The 14452-nt window shown below is 44.9% G+C and overlaps 1 protein-coding gene across 2 annotated transcripts in view; it reads left to right on the forward strand.

Annotated features, from left to right (window-relative positions):
* Positions 1-13685, forward strand: part of LOC145899626 (homeobox protein Meis1-like) — a 32948-nt gene extending 19263 nt beyond the window's left edge. For both annotated transcript variants that reach the window (XM_082988505.1, XM_082988506.1), the window contains exons 8-12: positions 3593-3741; positions 5004-5080; positions 11757-11815; positions 12027-12137; positions 12378-13685. In XM_082988505.1, the coding sequence (XP_082844631.1) occupies positions 3593-3741; positions 5004-5080; positions 11757-11815; positions 12027-12137; positions 12378-12733 (752 nt within the window). In that variant the 3' untranslated portion in view covers positions 12734-13685. The remainder of the gene's footprint in view (positions 1-3592; positions 3742-5003; positions 5081-11756; positions 11816-12026; positions 12138-12377) is intronic.
* The last annotated feature ends 767 nt before the right edge of the window (positions 13686-14452 follow it).

Below are 14452 nucleotides of genomic sequence, written 5' to 3' on the forward strand. Positions count from 1 at the left end.
GTGTATGTGTACTATCCCACTCGGGTTCGAATCTTTGTGAAGTCGCCGGGTTCCATCCCCAACGCCTGCCAATCACGCTGTTGCATGGCAACCGACCAGTGAGGGTCAGGGGTCACGATGCATTATTAGGCAGCGCGTGTTGTTATCCGTTTGGCGGAACATTCCTGAAATCGATAGCGGATGAATATTTTATGACACGACGGGCGTCGCTTTCCCGTGTTGTTTAACCGATCGCGCGAGGAGCTTAACAGATTCGTCGAATCATTATGGAACTTTAAAACAAACGTCCAGCGATCCTCGGGGATGTGTGACGCGTTTAGGGAGATTGTGAGAAAGGAATCGAATTTCCTCGCCGCGATATTCATTTGTCTGATTGAGAAACCTCCAATCTCCCTGTTCCACTGTCACCGCTTTGATGCGTCAGGCTACAAGTGCGGTTTTAAAGCAGCATACTCGGTATGTGTATGCGGGCTCGGTGTGGCAGCTCACACGACAACTCAATCCGCTGTGGCTTGAGCTGTTTTGTAACTGACCTCCCCGCCAGTAACAGTTCATGAGGCCGCAAAATGTCACTCCGAACCGCGGTAAAGAACACTCTCGTCCTGTCCCATAATCAATGGCTTGTGGTTTTCCAACAGACACAAAGCTATTTAAAAGGTGCATTGTTTTGTAATCGCTTTTAATGAATGGTTTCGCAGAACGACAAGATGTCGACTCGTGCGTTTCAAAAACTTTTTCAATCACTTTTCCCAGTGGACATGAACCGCTGCTAAATATTAACGGGACAAATACGAAACTATCGGAAAAAAACTCGTTGCAAGGCAGAACTTGTTAGACGGGCCGGCGTAATAACGAACCAGAAGCAAGGCCTTGAGAGCCCAAGAGTGTTCACAGACAAGCATCCCCCTAACTGCAACCCCACCCATGCAAAGCGGTAAATTATGGTTGGGTTGCCAGGATGTTTTATTCTGGTTAGTTTCACTTCGGAAAGGGTGACGCTAAAGCAAATCCATTATAACCGGCCCAGGCATTGTGTCGCAATAGTGGGGTGTCGGTGATGGAATAAATGCGCCCCTTAATGCGTCATAAGTCGCATGCAGTGCGAGCGCTATTAATATTTCATCATCTTCTGCGGGAAGCGGCTTTAATGTTCCCCCAGTGTGTACTCGTTCTTCTCTGTTGGTGCTTTTAAAGGAAGCAACGTCAAAATCCCGCTTAGGAGGAAGAATTTGCAGAAGTTTCGAATACTGGCTGGCAAATTGCCACGGGCAGAATGAGCTTCGGCATAAACACATTTTTATTCCTGGGACATTTACGCTCCACGCAAATTAAACGTGGATTAATGTTGCATTTCATTCCTTCACTGTTTATCCAATAAGCAATGTTAATCTATCCCGAGTTATGTTTAAAAGTATATATTTTGTGGGCATAATTAATTGACATTCGCTGGCCGCCCGGTCACTGACAATCTAGATTTGCATTGAACAGGTTCTGATCACGATTATGGTTATTTCAACTTATTTTGTTCATACCCCAAGAAAAAATCCCCTAAAACCCTTAAATCAATCAAAATGGCGGCACAACCACCATTTTGAATAGGGCATGAACTTATCACCCTAAATTTTACCAAATAGAATATAAACATAACTAGTAATCTTCAGTTGTAAATAGTAAGTGAACTATTTGTGCCAAAAGTTAAATCATAAACTAATGTTTTTTGCAACGTTTGTAACTATTTACACTTTTGTAATTTCATAAATTATCAATTGGGTTTTCTTCGCAAAAAAAAAAATTATTGGTGTATTTAACTACGATTCGGAAATGTTGAATGGAATGAAATCACTACGAACAACCGTTTTGCTATAACCACCATCCACAAATGTGTTTGTTAAATCTCTGCGCGATAGACCGGGGAGTCGCTTGAGGCTTTACAGGGGAGAAGTTGCTGTGATTAATTGCAGTTCAACCGAAACGCGCGGAAATAGTTGGTTGGGCTGAACAAGGCATGCTGCAGCAGGCAACTAACCTTCCTACAGTTCCAACAAATATAACATTTCACCAACACGCGTCAGCGTGCTTTGGTCCTATAGTTTCCTGTCGGCTCGTATCCCCACTGCAGCAAGCGCGAAGGCGGTCGACCCGATGCATGGTGATTGAAATGTGAATAATACGGGGGTAGATTTTTCGTGTTCAATTCAATTGAATTGAATTTATCCCGGCAAATTCTCAAGTTACTCCGTGCTTTCCACAAGTGTGTGATTGTGTGTAAACATCCACTGAGCGGGGTGGTCTACGCGATGCAGGCAGCACTCCACATATTTACAACCCAGCAACCCGTTGCTTTAACTACACGTTATGGAGCGTGGATTACACAAAAAAATACTTACGCGGTTCTCAAACTTAAATCTTAAACTTCGGTAAACTAGATCAGTTTAAAAGCGACCGCACACGCAATATTTCTAGTTTGCAACTTTTTTGATGAAGTTTGGTTCAAAACAGCACAAACATAAAATGAGGTGAAGTCCATGCGATTTTAAATTACCTTCTGCTGTGGATTTAATGCAACATATTACAACTTCAGGGGTCATGAACTCCTCCCCCCCAACATCGACAATCAATGGAAGTTATTTACTTGGGGGTAAAATTAAAAAAGTGCGCCACAGTAATTGGCAATATTTCCTCCCCCACCTCCACACTCGCTGGTGAGAATTCCAATTGTGATGTAATAATCGATAATCACGTAATAATGCTCTCAGCGCCGCTAATAAACATCTGCTTGTGCGATGTCTCTACGATCACGCTACTACTCCACTGTGACGATATAATCCTGTCTTTGTTTGTAAGCTGCGCGTAATCTTCTTGTTGCATTGTGACGTGACAACAGCTCAAATCGTTAAACAGTAAGAACAGAGAACGACGATCGATCGACAGTCGAAAACTCAACACAAGAATTCAAAATGTTCAGAGATGCGACAGAAACTCTACGTTTTCTTCCCTATCAATCGTCATACTGGGAATTAGGTTAATATAGAAATCTTTGGCGAACATTAGAGAAAAAAAAACCCCTAAAAGCGATTTTGTCAGCTGCCAAAACAACCCTTCCAACCACGGTCATGTATTTCGCCTCCTGCAAGCACCCCCCTCCCCCCCCATCCGCAATTGATGCGTCATCAATCTCAGTTGTCGCGCGCAGCTGCGTCAAGGCTAGTGGCACGTGATTATCCGACAGAGTCATGTGATTAGAGGCTGCCGGGAGGCTAATTCATCAATGCAACATCTGCTTGGCATCTTTGCAATCTCCAAGAATTCGAACAAACGAATCCGCGAGAACAAGATTAGTTAAAGCAGCTGGCGAGGATTACCCCCCCACACAAAACCCTCACCTGCCAATAACACAATTGTGATCACATTGTGACGTAATAAGGAAAATATGACGTCAATATTTTTACGGAACTTATCCGCGTGCGTATGCGAGGCAATTATGACAGAACAAACGTCGCGCCCTTTGTTCGTCAGAACCATTGCAGCAATTTTCTTTTCAGGCATTCAGAAGTTTTCAAATAAATATGAACATAACATGTTTTCTTTGTAGGGAGCACACTGGAGGGCAGCACATATTCGGGCGAAGGTGGAGGAGAAGAAGATTCAGACCCAGGGAAGAAACCACAGCAGAAGAAAAGAGGGATCTTCCCCAAACAGGCGACCAACATCATGCGAGCTTGGCTCTTCCAGAACTTGACGGTAAGATGATTGATGATTCCTTGGAGCCTCCCAGATGCTCATACGTTAGAACGGGGCATTTTCACGAACCTCGTACAGTCGCTGGTAAACGAATCAAGGTTTTTACAAACTGACCTGCCCTGAGACAAAGAAAGATTTGGAATTTAACAACGAAAACAAGCTTGGTTCTTGGCACAAAGGAATAACCACGTGTGATGGTAAAAGGCCCACATTGTAAACCGTTAACTTGCAAAGTCACTACACTCTTAATCCGTGTTTCCAACTTAGTCCGGTCTCGCGTTTTGAATTGCAAAACCAGACAAGCGTGCACGAGGCAATATCGCCGCGGTGGTCACGTGAGCGCAACAATGCGTTAAACACGCTGCGACATGCGAGTCACGTGACCGGAGCGCTGTAATCACGTCGTTCTGGAATTACTCATTCAAGAAATTGCGACCAATTTTGACGAATCGCTCACGGGTGCTGTCGGTCGTCGGAACAAAAGTCCAAATTAATCGGGAAATTAAGCCTCAATACCCGGGGGTCGTGTTAATTGCGTTGTAGTTGAACTGCTGAAAACTGATGCTCGGTGTAAATGGAAGTTGCACCACTATGCGCAATATGATTTCTTTAGCATTTTAACATTTCTGAAATGTAAGAGTTAAGTTTCTTATACTGGGACATTTGTTCACAGTAGAGATTTACTGCGACGCGACCGTGACACCTATAACCTTACTCGTAATCAGCGCAAAATCCGAGGGAGATGGATCCTTCCGCGCAGGGATATCGACGGGCTACAGTTACACGCGACATATTGAGCCCATCTAATCCAGTTAAAGCCGCCTCCGCTCATCCTCCCGTGCGAAACTATTACCTACCGCTCATACTCCCGCTTAATCGGGTAATCCCCATGACCGATCCACCGATTCGCGTCGTGCAGAGGGCTAATCGAACATAACCCCCCCACCCCATCCCCATTATCGCGTACCGAGCAAAATTTGTTCCTGATTAAATTCTGCACCGCCATCGATCGTATTGTTACGTCATGGACGAGCCGTTGACAGCCAGTCCTGTTCCGTTGTGTTTTGGGCGATCCGACTTAATGGTTGATTGAAATTCGGGTTCTTGAATATTCTTCCTTTGTCTTTCCGCTTTGGGAATACGCAGTTCATGTGCGGGGTAACTTGACCTCACCATGAAACAGAAGTTTACAGAAATAAGTTCGTAAAACAAAGGATTTTGTGAAATTTTCCACGTTTTGAAATTGAGTTTTTGTTTTGCAGCATCCTTATCCGTCAGAAGATCAGAAAAAGTCACTTGCCAACCAAACTGGACTCACAATATTACAAGTTAACAACTGGTAAGTTGAATCAGAGTCAAACTATCAACGGTCAATTTCATATAACATTGTACCAGTAAGGAAGCGACCAAACCAAACTTTTATGACGTAATTTGGAACGTCAGCATCCGGATTAGGTTCAGTTAGCGGGGATGGGGGGAAGGAATTCTGCGAACGGTGACAGGGGGTTGAATTTTGGTGGGTTCCAAAACCCTTTACCCAAACTGACATTTGGAGAGAATTGATCACGCTGTTGGTTCCAAGAACTTCTGGTGAGCGCGCGGGCTGGGGGTGCTGGCACGGACACAGATAACGTGTAGATAATCTGTTGTTGTTGCGGCAAAAATACGAAAGCAGAGGCGACCTACCGCGCGCTGCTGCATTATAGGAAACCCAGCCACGGTTGAATGAACCCGGGTTCTCGCTTTAATCAGGCGCGGTATGCGGTTGGCTCGAATCGACGCTGCGATTTTTCGGCTTTTTTGGTCTTGCCAGGCGACTTGTGGAAATTACAAAGCAAACATCGGCGTTTCACTCCTTGACCGCAATCGCGCATTCAATTTACACCCGATCCAAAACCCTAAAAGGCGCTTTGCCAATGGAGGTTGCTGATATATGTAATTACCCCACGCCACCCTGTACTCGGGTATACACAAAATTGCACTGCAAACATATGAGGCAAGCGCTGAGAGGGAGATTGTAACCAAAAGGCGCCGCTTTTAAGCGATTTCGTCGGGACTTACGACTAGACTTTGTGGTTTAAAGTTGACGAGGATTTGGAAGATACAAATTTGGAGCTTTTGATTCGACCTGCGGATCGTTATTGAGGCGTGAAACTAAGTGCCATCCTCCACTCATAACTACAGGTTTCAGGTTGATCCTTGTTACGTGTGTGGCGAATGTTTAAGTTGGTTCATAAGCATCATTATGAGCCATATACCCCATATCCCAGCCAACGTATTGTAACCGGTTCTATTATAGCGTGATTGACATACGGTCGTCTCTCGTACAGCAATCGTCCATAAACCTTAATTGTGCATTTGAATTTGAATTTATGGGAAAATATGTTTGCAGTGGTCCATTTATTCCAATTTATGTGAGTTGTAAACATTTAAAAAATATCGGTAATTTTTATTGTTAGCTCGTGGAGACAACATCGATTTTGCGATAAATATGTACAACTACCATCGTCAAATGAATCAGATATTCGCGACGCACGAGGTACATTCGCTACCAGGCCGCTATTGCAGCTAATGTGAAGCACTTATGTTTACAAGTAAGCATAAGTGCGGGAAGGTGCGACTGCAGCGTTTGCCTTCTTGTTGCCGAATCTCACGTGTATTGTTTCATGTGGGATGCCACCCTCCGCGATACGACGTGGGCGTTGCTTGTTTATCTTTATCTCAAATCTCGAAACTTAACTTCAAAGTCGGACCCAAGACCGCGCTCAAAAGCAATCCGCTTAAGCCTTCGCCATATAATTAGCTTTCGCATATAGAAACTGTATCGGCTGCGAGACGGTGTCCATCACCGAATTACTCGACTCACGTCGCGACTACATGACAAAGCTACTTTATCACGTCACAATCGTGAATCGCGACTTGTCTCTTTTTCTATGGCGCGACGATCGGCGTTCTTTGAAATCGCGATCGATTGAAGATCGGTTTCTGAGAGTGTGAATTTTTTCTGTAATGCGATTAAATTGCCACCCGTTCTGACACAAGTTAACACATCTAATATAACGTAGTTTTTGAAACTAGATTTAAAAACCACTAAGGTTGCAACGAAGCGGTTAAACGAAACATTTGCTGTCGCAAAATTTATCGCAAACATTTAAAACAATCGATTTTAGCTTCAAGGTAAATCATAAATCGTCAAAAAATAATTTTTGTCACATTTCCTTCAAGCTGGTAGCGCCCCCACAACTCCGACAATAATAATTCGACGACAATTGACATCCATTTCCGTATCAAATAACGATCACGTGATCAAATTATGTTCTACAATTGCGGCGATCGGGCGGGAAACATGTTTCCGACTTCGCGTGTGGCGCGCTCCCCCCCATCCCATCCCCATCATGTTGGGGGATTTATTCCGCTTGGACCCTTAAATCGCAGAGGCCCCCGACTCAAGCCAAAAAAGGCATCTCGATTCCATAATTGCGCTTTTGTAAGTTGACTGGTGGTGTTTGTCCAATGTTCCACTCCACCAACACTGGGTAAAGTAACAACATTTACAGACCAGCGCTTCTGTTAACAACTAAACAACGTAAACTTACTCAGTTCTAACAATAAATTCTCGTGCCATTAAAACCACGCGCGTGTTATATCCTGTGGTCTAACGCCAGAGCTTCTGACGCTTGCAGGCAGATAATATTTATCAAAAACAAACTCTTTACACAGTTGGAACAACACAAATTCTCACAAAATTTAATCGATAAAAGACTCATTTAAGCGATACAAATTTCCCCATCATAAGTGAGACCAACATGGATCTCAGTCAACAGAATGTGGAAAGCCTTTATCGTCGTGACCACTAAAGAACATTACAATGACAAACAAGTTGGTACAAACCGATTTCGGTGATAGACGAGCTTTTCAAAAGTTAGACTGAGAAGCGGTCACTTAAAGGCGTAGTCGTCCCGGGCCTTGGCCAGCGGGCTGGTTGGGTTAATTCGCCGTGAAAAATTTGCTCGATGTCGGCCTAATGTGTGCCAGGTGTTGCGCGATTCATCACTGACCGATGCCAACTGGTTTCGACGTTTAAATTGTTTCCACGTCATGTTGCGAAGGTTAGAATTTAATGAAACGTGCCATCAGTGCGAGTCATTGTGCGTTCGCCAATCTTGTTTGTGCATTTTTGACCCAATGAAAGGGAATGACAACAAACTGTATGAGAGGGCGGTCGGGTTGTGAAGGATATGGTTTGGTCAAGTTGACCAGAAACTTTTTCACAAATCCTCAAAATTAACACTTTTATACTGGAAATAATGTTGCAGTAAACATACAGGTTTCGCGAAAATGTGCGAATCGAAAAGTTGACGAAAGCCTCCACGGTGACACTCCCTATTTTTATTTGCATTATGACATCACAAGAGGTGTGCACGCGCGGCGCCACCCATGCGAAAGAAGGGTCAGTCAGGTGTCATTCACTGTAGAAAGACATTTATTTACCGTGGTGCCTCTGTGCTGTCATAATTTCGATTCTTGTTTTAACTGGCGCCATTATTCGTTCACAATCGCTTTCCCTGCTGTCGCGATTCACGTCGCGTTTGTCTGGCCGCGCGATCCATCACGGGCCCCCCTCCCCCCATCTAGGCGCTGCATTCCGATCGTAAGCGATATTTGCCCTCTGTCTAAATAGATTCTCGAATATGCTGGCATTGTAATGTGGACGCGTTCCAGGTTTGTCCAAGCAACCGTGCCTATTGTTGCGTCACAGCGAGCGCCGCCCGTAGACAAACACGGCAGCGCGATCCACCATTGTTGAGGCCCGCGAAGCCTGACATGGGGGGAGGGACAAATAAATCCACTTTGACAAATATCGAGTTGAAATAACCACTCAAATCGCATTTCAACAAATTTCGCGCGAAAGAGAACCGAAAAAGTTCGCTTTTGTAGTTCTTAAGCGAAACTCGAACAACAATCGGACGATTATGACGAAACAAGCGAGCGAGACCCCAGCACCGCGATTCCGGAGTTGAACGACCGTGTGACGGCTGAGTCAGGGGTCGTGCTCCCAACTAAGCGTGTTTCTATGACATCACAGTGGTTGTGGTCATCCTTGTTGGACCACCAAGGTAGCCACCCCCCCTTAATCCACTTATCAGTGCAGGTTGGGGGGGACGATTCTTGCTAATAAGATTAGTCGGGTTGGGGAAGGTTTGCTATGGGGGGATGTATGTCTCCGGAAAATAACGTGGTCACTTCTAAGTTGTGGAGTTTAAAATAGAAGCTGAGCTCGTCGCAGGTCACAAACCCTCGTCAAGAAGCGATCGCAAAATGCTTGGGTGGAAATATTTGACCTTGCCCAGTCGCTGGGACATTAAACCTCTTCCGCCACCTTGCGGTCATATTACACAGAAACGACCGTCGGGAAAATGGTTTTGAAGTAAAAATAGGGCAGCGAGCATTAAGCCGCCATACGTGACAGTTTGAAGTTGTTGTAAACCCGATTCTCGCTTTATAAACCCCAACACGCCGATCACTCGTCGCCTATCGGGCCTCAGAGTCTCCTTTTAGGGGAACGGGAGGAGTTTAACGCACGGGGGACGAGAAGGAAACTCGACCCCCGTAAACTTGCGGCGACCTTTTGCGGTAAAACCAAAGAGATCTTATTACCATGGGGGCCATGAGTTCGGACTCTTTGGGGAGAGTTCAAAGTTATCCCTTTCGTCTGTCCCCATTCCTATTCCATCGACCATAATCCGCGCCTCATTCGCTTGGAGTCGACCAAGACACAGAACAGCCGACATCGCGAGGAAAAGTCGTTTATGTATCGGATATCACCACACCTGCTTGAGGCATCATAATGGTTTTTTGTGTAACGTGTAGCGCGGTTTGTGGGGTCCAGCGGGGTAATTTTCCGGAACCCCCAAGGCGCCACCGATATTTGGTCGATGAGTCAAGATTAATCAAGCGCGAACTTGTGATTTTAGAATGATTTTTACGCCAAGCATTGTATGACGTCAGGTTTTTTCGTTTAAAGGAGGCTTTTCTCAATTCCAGGAAAGCTTCCTGATCAATACACCACGGTTACCATGGCAACACGTATATTGTAACTTGGGCGCGACGTGACGCCTCAATCGACGCCTTGCGATATTTCAGTTTTTTATCTTTGTTTGTTCCGGACGCGCGACGTCGAATATAACCGCGATTTGTCGAATAAAATTTGGCGGGGCGAAGAATCACGATTTATAATTTACCCGGTGGAGGTTTAACTCCCCCACGCCTTCCCATCTCCTTTGTGACGAAACAGAGCGCGAAAAACGATTGTTTACCTCACAAAGTGCCCATACCGGAATGCGTACCCTGCCCCGCATGAGTGGGAGTGAACCGCCCCCCTACCCTCTTCCCCCCAACAGAAGTGGGGGTCAATCCTGGGGTCCGCTTTCGTTGTGGGCCGAAGTAGGAATGTCGACCTCTTGTTTACCGCTTTCTCGGCAATAGAATCGCGCCCCTCTCTTTGTGACATCACAGAAGCAGAGCGTCACGCCTACTTCATCCGCTCGCGCTTTTACGAATGCATTTTGGCGTGACGTGAGACCCATTGTGACGAAATAAAGCGCATCGCGACGTCGCTCTTTCGATAATCTCCATTGTCTTCCTACACCGTTGCACACGATCGCTCAATTTTGCGTGGAAAAATCGCGCCAAGGGGTCGCGACCCCCAAAACTGAGATTTCAAACGTTTGCGCGATTATTCCGCACAGACGTAACGATGTTACCACGTGTTCGACACCAACCCAATTATAACCACGAAAGAAAACATTAAAGTTTCCAAACAATTCGTAAACGAAACATGGAAACTCAACAATCTATAAAGAATGGATCTTGGCGAGGGAAAAAACATTTACAGCAGAAAACAATAAGTTTGTGTGGTTTAGGTTTTCCCGTAGCAGAGAAATCCTCTCACGAGTCTTTACAAACTACCGAAAAAAGGCGTATTTTTTCCAAGCGTATATTTGTTTATTTTCGTTGGATCGTTTTCAGGGCAACCCAGAGGCGTTCGGTTTGACGTTCCTTAAGAACAGTGCTGATAGGCCTGGCATGGAGCAGCGGGTCTGCGTTTTGTCATCCTTATCTCCTGCCTTATCGCATCGGCTTAAGTATCGCCTCTGCAGCAGTGGCTTGCGAAACACACCCAGGACTGGTTAGTTGGGTGGGAAGCTGGCTGGCACCGACTCTTATCGCAAGGTTTTATCTTGAAGCGGTGAGAAGGCTTGGGAAAACCGGCCCGCGTCAGAAAATTAGCAAAACTAATTAATCTGAGCAAGCCTTCGACCCCTGGGGGTGAGCCGCCCCCTCGCTAAGCCGACACCCGACCCCGAAGTCCCCAAATTCGTGCGTGTTTGCAGTGGTCACATGACTGTCAGCAGAACCAATCAGCGTCAACCCGTTGACCCCGACTGATTGGTTGGAATGCGATTATCGTGTTGACAGTTTTCGCTAAGGCGCGTCGCGCTGACTTCGACAATCCAAATCTCGCGCCAAACGTGAAAACAATTTGGCACTTGTGACGTCATAATGGCGACGCTGGGCGCTGGAACAATGCACCAACAAATACACGCATCATTAACTTAGCGGCGAGCTAAGGGCGCCCCGGTATCGGACAAACCAGAGGCCACGGCGTGATTTTTTCTTTACAGCTGAACGCGTAGGGATCGCGCACCCACTGTTGAGTTCGGGGTTAAACAAATTGACTTCTACTCGGGTTACGCGCGATGCGGCAGCTTTCAAGATTCGACGGGCCATTGTTTTCTATGCGTTGCCACAAACTAAAGTGTTTTGGTGCCGCGCGGGGATAACAACATGAATTTGAACCGAGCGTCTTCTTCGTCAACCTCCGCTTTCGCGGTTCAACCCTTGCCGAGAAAACAATTTGTTACAAATATTTTCCACCTTCCGCGACAGCTGCACACACACAACTAACAAGAAGGTTGCGGCAACTTGTAACCAGATTGTTTCTTCTCTTCCAGGTTTATCAACGCTCGAAGGCGGATTGTTCAACCTATGATCGATCAATCTAACAGGGCAGGTAAGAATCACAAACCAATTTAATAAAAGTTTTAAAATTAACATAAAAGTTAGTTGTAGAAAATTTACTGTTCAATCGGTGTGATGCTTGACATGCTTTAGACTTAAAATGTGATATGTGGAATGCGGAAAATCAGTAAAAGTAAACGATTCCAAATCCAACCATCAGTTCAATGCGTTTGCCCCATCTCAAATATATTACTATGTTACAGTGAGCAACGCCATGGGTCCTTACAGTCCGGACGGTCAATCAATGGGAAGTTTCATAATGGAAGGCCAACCACATCCCATGTCAATGCGGGGACCACCAGGATGGCCACCAGGTAACATATCAACATGGTTACAACCCCAATAAAATACCAAAAACCCCAATAAAATACCAAAAACCCCAATAAAATACCAAAAAACTCGAATTAAGTTTACCGTAACTGTAATTCCAGCACTTTGTACTCGACTTGTTAGTGACGCGAAAATGTATCAAAGAAATGTAGTTTCCAAGCACCCGTATATATATATATGTATATATATCCGGAGAACTGGATAAAATTGCTTTTATCTCGCAGGTTTTCAAGGAATGCCAGGTGCAGCTGATATGATGGCGGCTCACAACATGTCTATGGCGGGAAACACCTTCAACACTCCCTCCACCATATCTCCCTCCCACCAACTACATCATCAATTACGTCACCCGCCGTCGCAAGCTATGATATTATCAGGATCGCATCACCACCACCATGCCGCTGCGGCCGCCGCTGCAATGATGATGCCCCACCATGCGGCAGCTGCTGCCGCCGCAGTCAGCCACACGGCTGCAGCAGCGGGCATGGGACACGCCCATCCCGGTCACCACATTCACGCTCCTCAAACACCAATGAACCCGACCGATATGTCGTCACACATGCTTGGACACACGTGCTAGCATTGTGACGTTCCGCGGACGATTAACTGTGACATCACAGCCGGTGCGCGTCCTATAACATGGTTCCATTGTTTGCTACCTCTGCCAAAAAGTCGCGCACACATTACTGCGTCACAAACGATGCACAGCGTGCCAATTACCCGACGTCATAGACGTGCTATTTATTGTGTGACATAATCGTTTTGCCGGCGTCACAACAGCGACGGTACAGGTCAGCCACTAGGGGCGCTATGCATCAGCAGACGCGTGTTGCAATTTCGTCAAGTAGGATTTCTGTGGGAATGTGCAATTTTATTTTCTTCCCGAATTGTCGGGAATTTGTCGGGCGACGGGCGACAGAATGGCCACTGCAGTAAATAATCGGTCATTCATGCGTCACAAAGTGACCGTTTATCTTCTTTTATTTGATTTTTTTAACCATGACTTGTCAGTGCTATTTTAGTGACGATTTCGCAATGATTACTGCAACGTTTTATAACACTCCTTGATGGTTTACCTTTTCACGCTGAAAGAAGTACTTTGCACCTTCAGTATACGCACAGTTCACAACTTCATAAAAAACCTTGCAACAGTTCTTGTTCGAAAACTTTTGCTCATGTTTTTAATTTTTTTCGGTGGCTGTTGTCCAAAATATTTCGGATTTTTGCGCTAAACATTTGCCAACTATTTAAAATGGGGTCAAAGCAGAATGGATGAATGTTGTCTGCGTCTGTGTTGATGCAATTAAACTTACTCTGTGGATGCTGGTTAGCTTTCCTTCGCTGCTGCCGTTAAAGATTACTCCTGTTTTGAGTGAAGGTGTACGTCAGTGTGATGTCACCATGTCCGTCTTATTACGTAACAGTTATGTGTTTGTTGAGGAACAAGATATGTCTTCGTGACGATCTTACTTTTTCCCTTTTTACATCAGTACTATTCTTTGTAACACAAAAATAAAAGACGTCCCAGATTGGGCAAGTTTAACTACATGTTTAGGCCGAGCAGTGGATTATTTTGTGAAATAACAAATCCAGATCAACAGAACAAAATGTCACTGTGAGACTTGTATACAAATACATGCATTTTGACCTAAAGATGCACCTGAACCATATATTGACACTAAGTATCTATTAAAGCAACAATGGCAAAGCCCTACCTCTCATAAATCGGCTGGAATGCAAAATATACCGATATTCGAAGTACACAAAATATATATGTTGCAATTAACTGCACACAAATGCTATAATTGAGATAACTGTAGACAGGGATATATTAATTTGATTTGTAAGTTGAGAGGGGGCATTTTTGACAGCTTCTTACAAACGGTTTGCCACAGCAGGCAACAACACAAATAATCATTCAACAAAGCAATTTTAGCTATTTGCTGACACCACGCGGCCAGACGATAATTCACCAACACCACCGAGAAAAGATTTTGGAAGCCACAATGCCCACAAACAGGCTGATAGTCACATATAAACCCATGCAATTATGGCGCGTGTTTGTAAAGTTAAGTTTTTTATCATACACCGAAACGCAACTTACTTGTTTGTTTGAAACCACACTGAAGCTTGAACCGATTGTTGCCTCTTGCCAGATAAGATGTCAATAAAACTGATAAGGAACGCTTTGGCAAGTTTCAGTTCTGAGGAAATAAGCAGTATTTCACAGCCTGTGACATCAGTAAATGTTGGATTGTTAAGAACACAAAACAATCTTTCACCTATTGTTAAGAAACAA

Source organism: Ascidia mentula, chromosome 4, assembly GCF_947561715.1.
Source record: "Ascidia mentula chromosome 4, kaAscMent1.1, whole genome shotgun sequence".
In the NCBI taxonomy this organism is placed as follows: Eukaryota; Metazoa; Chordata; class Ascidiacea; order Phlebobranchia; family Ascidiidae; genus Ascidia; species Ascidia mentula.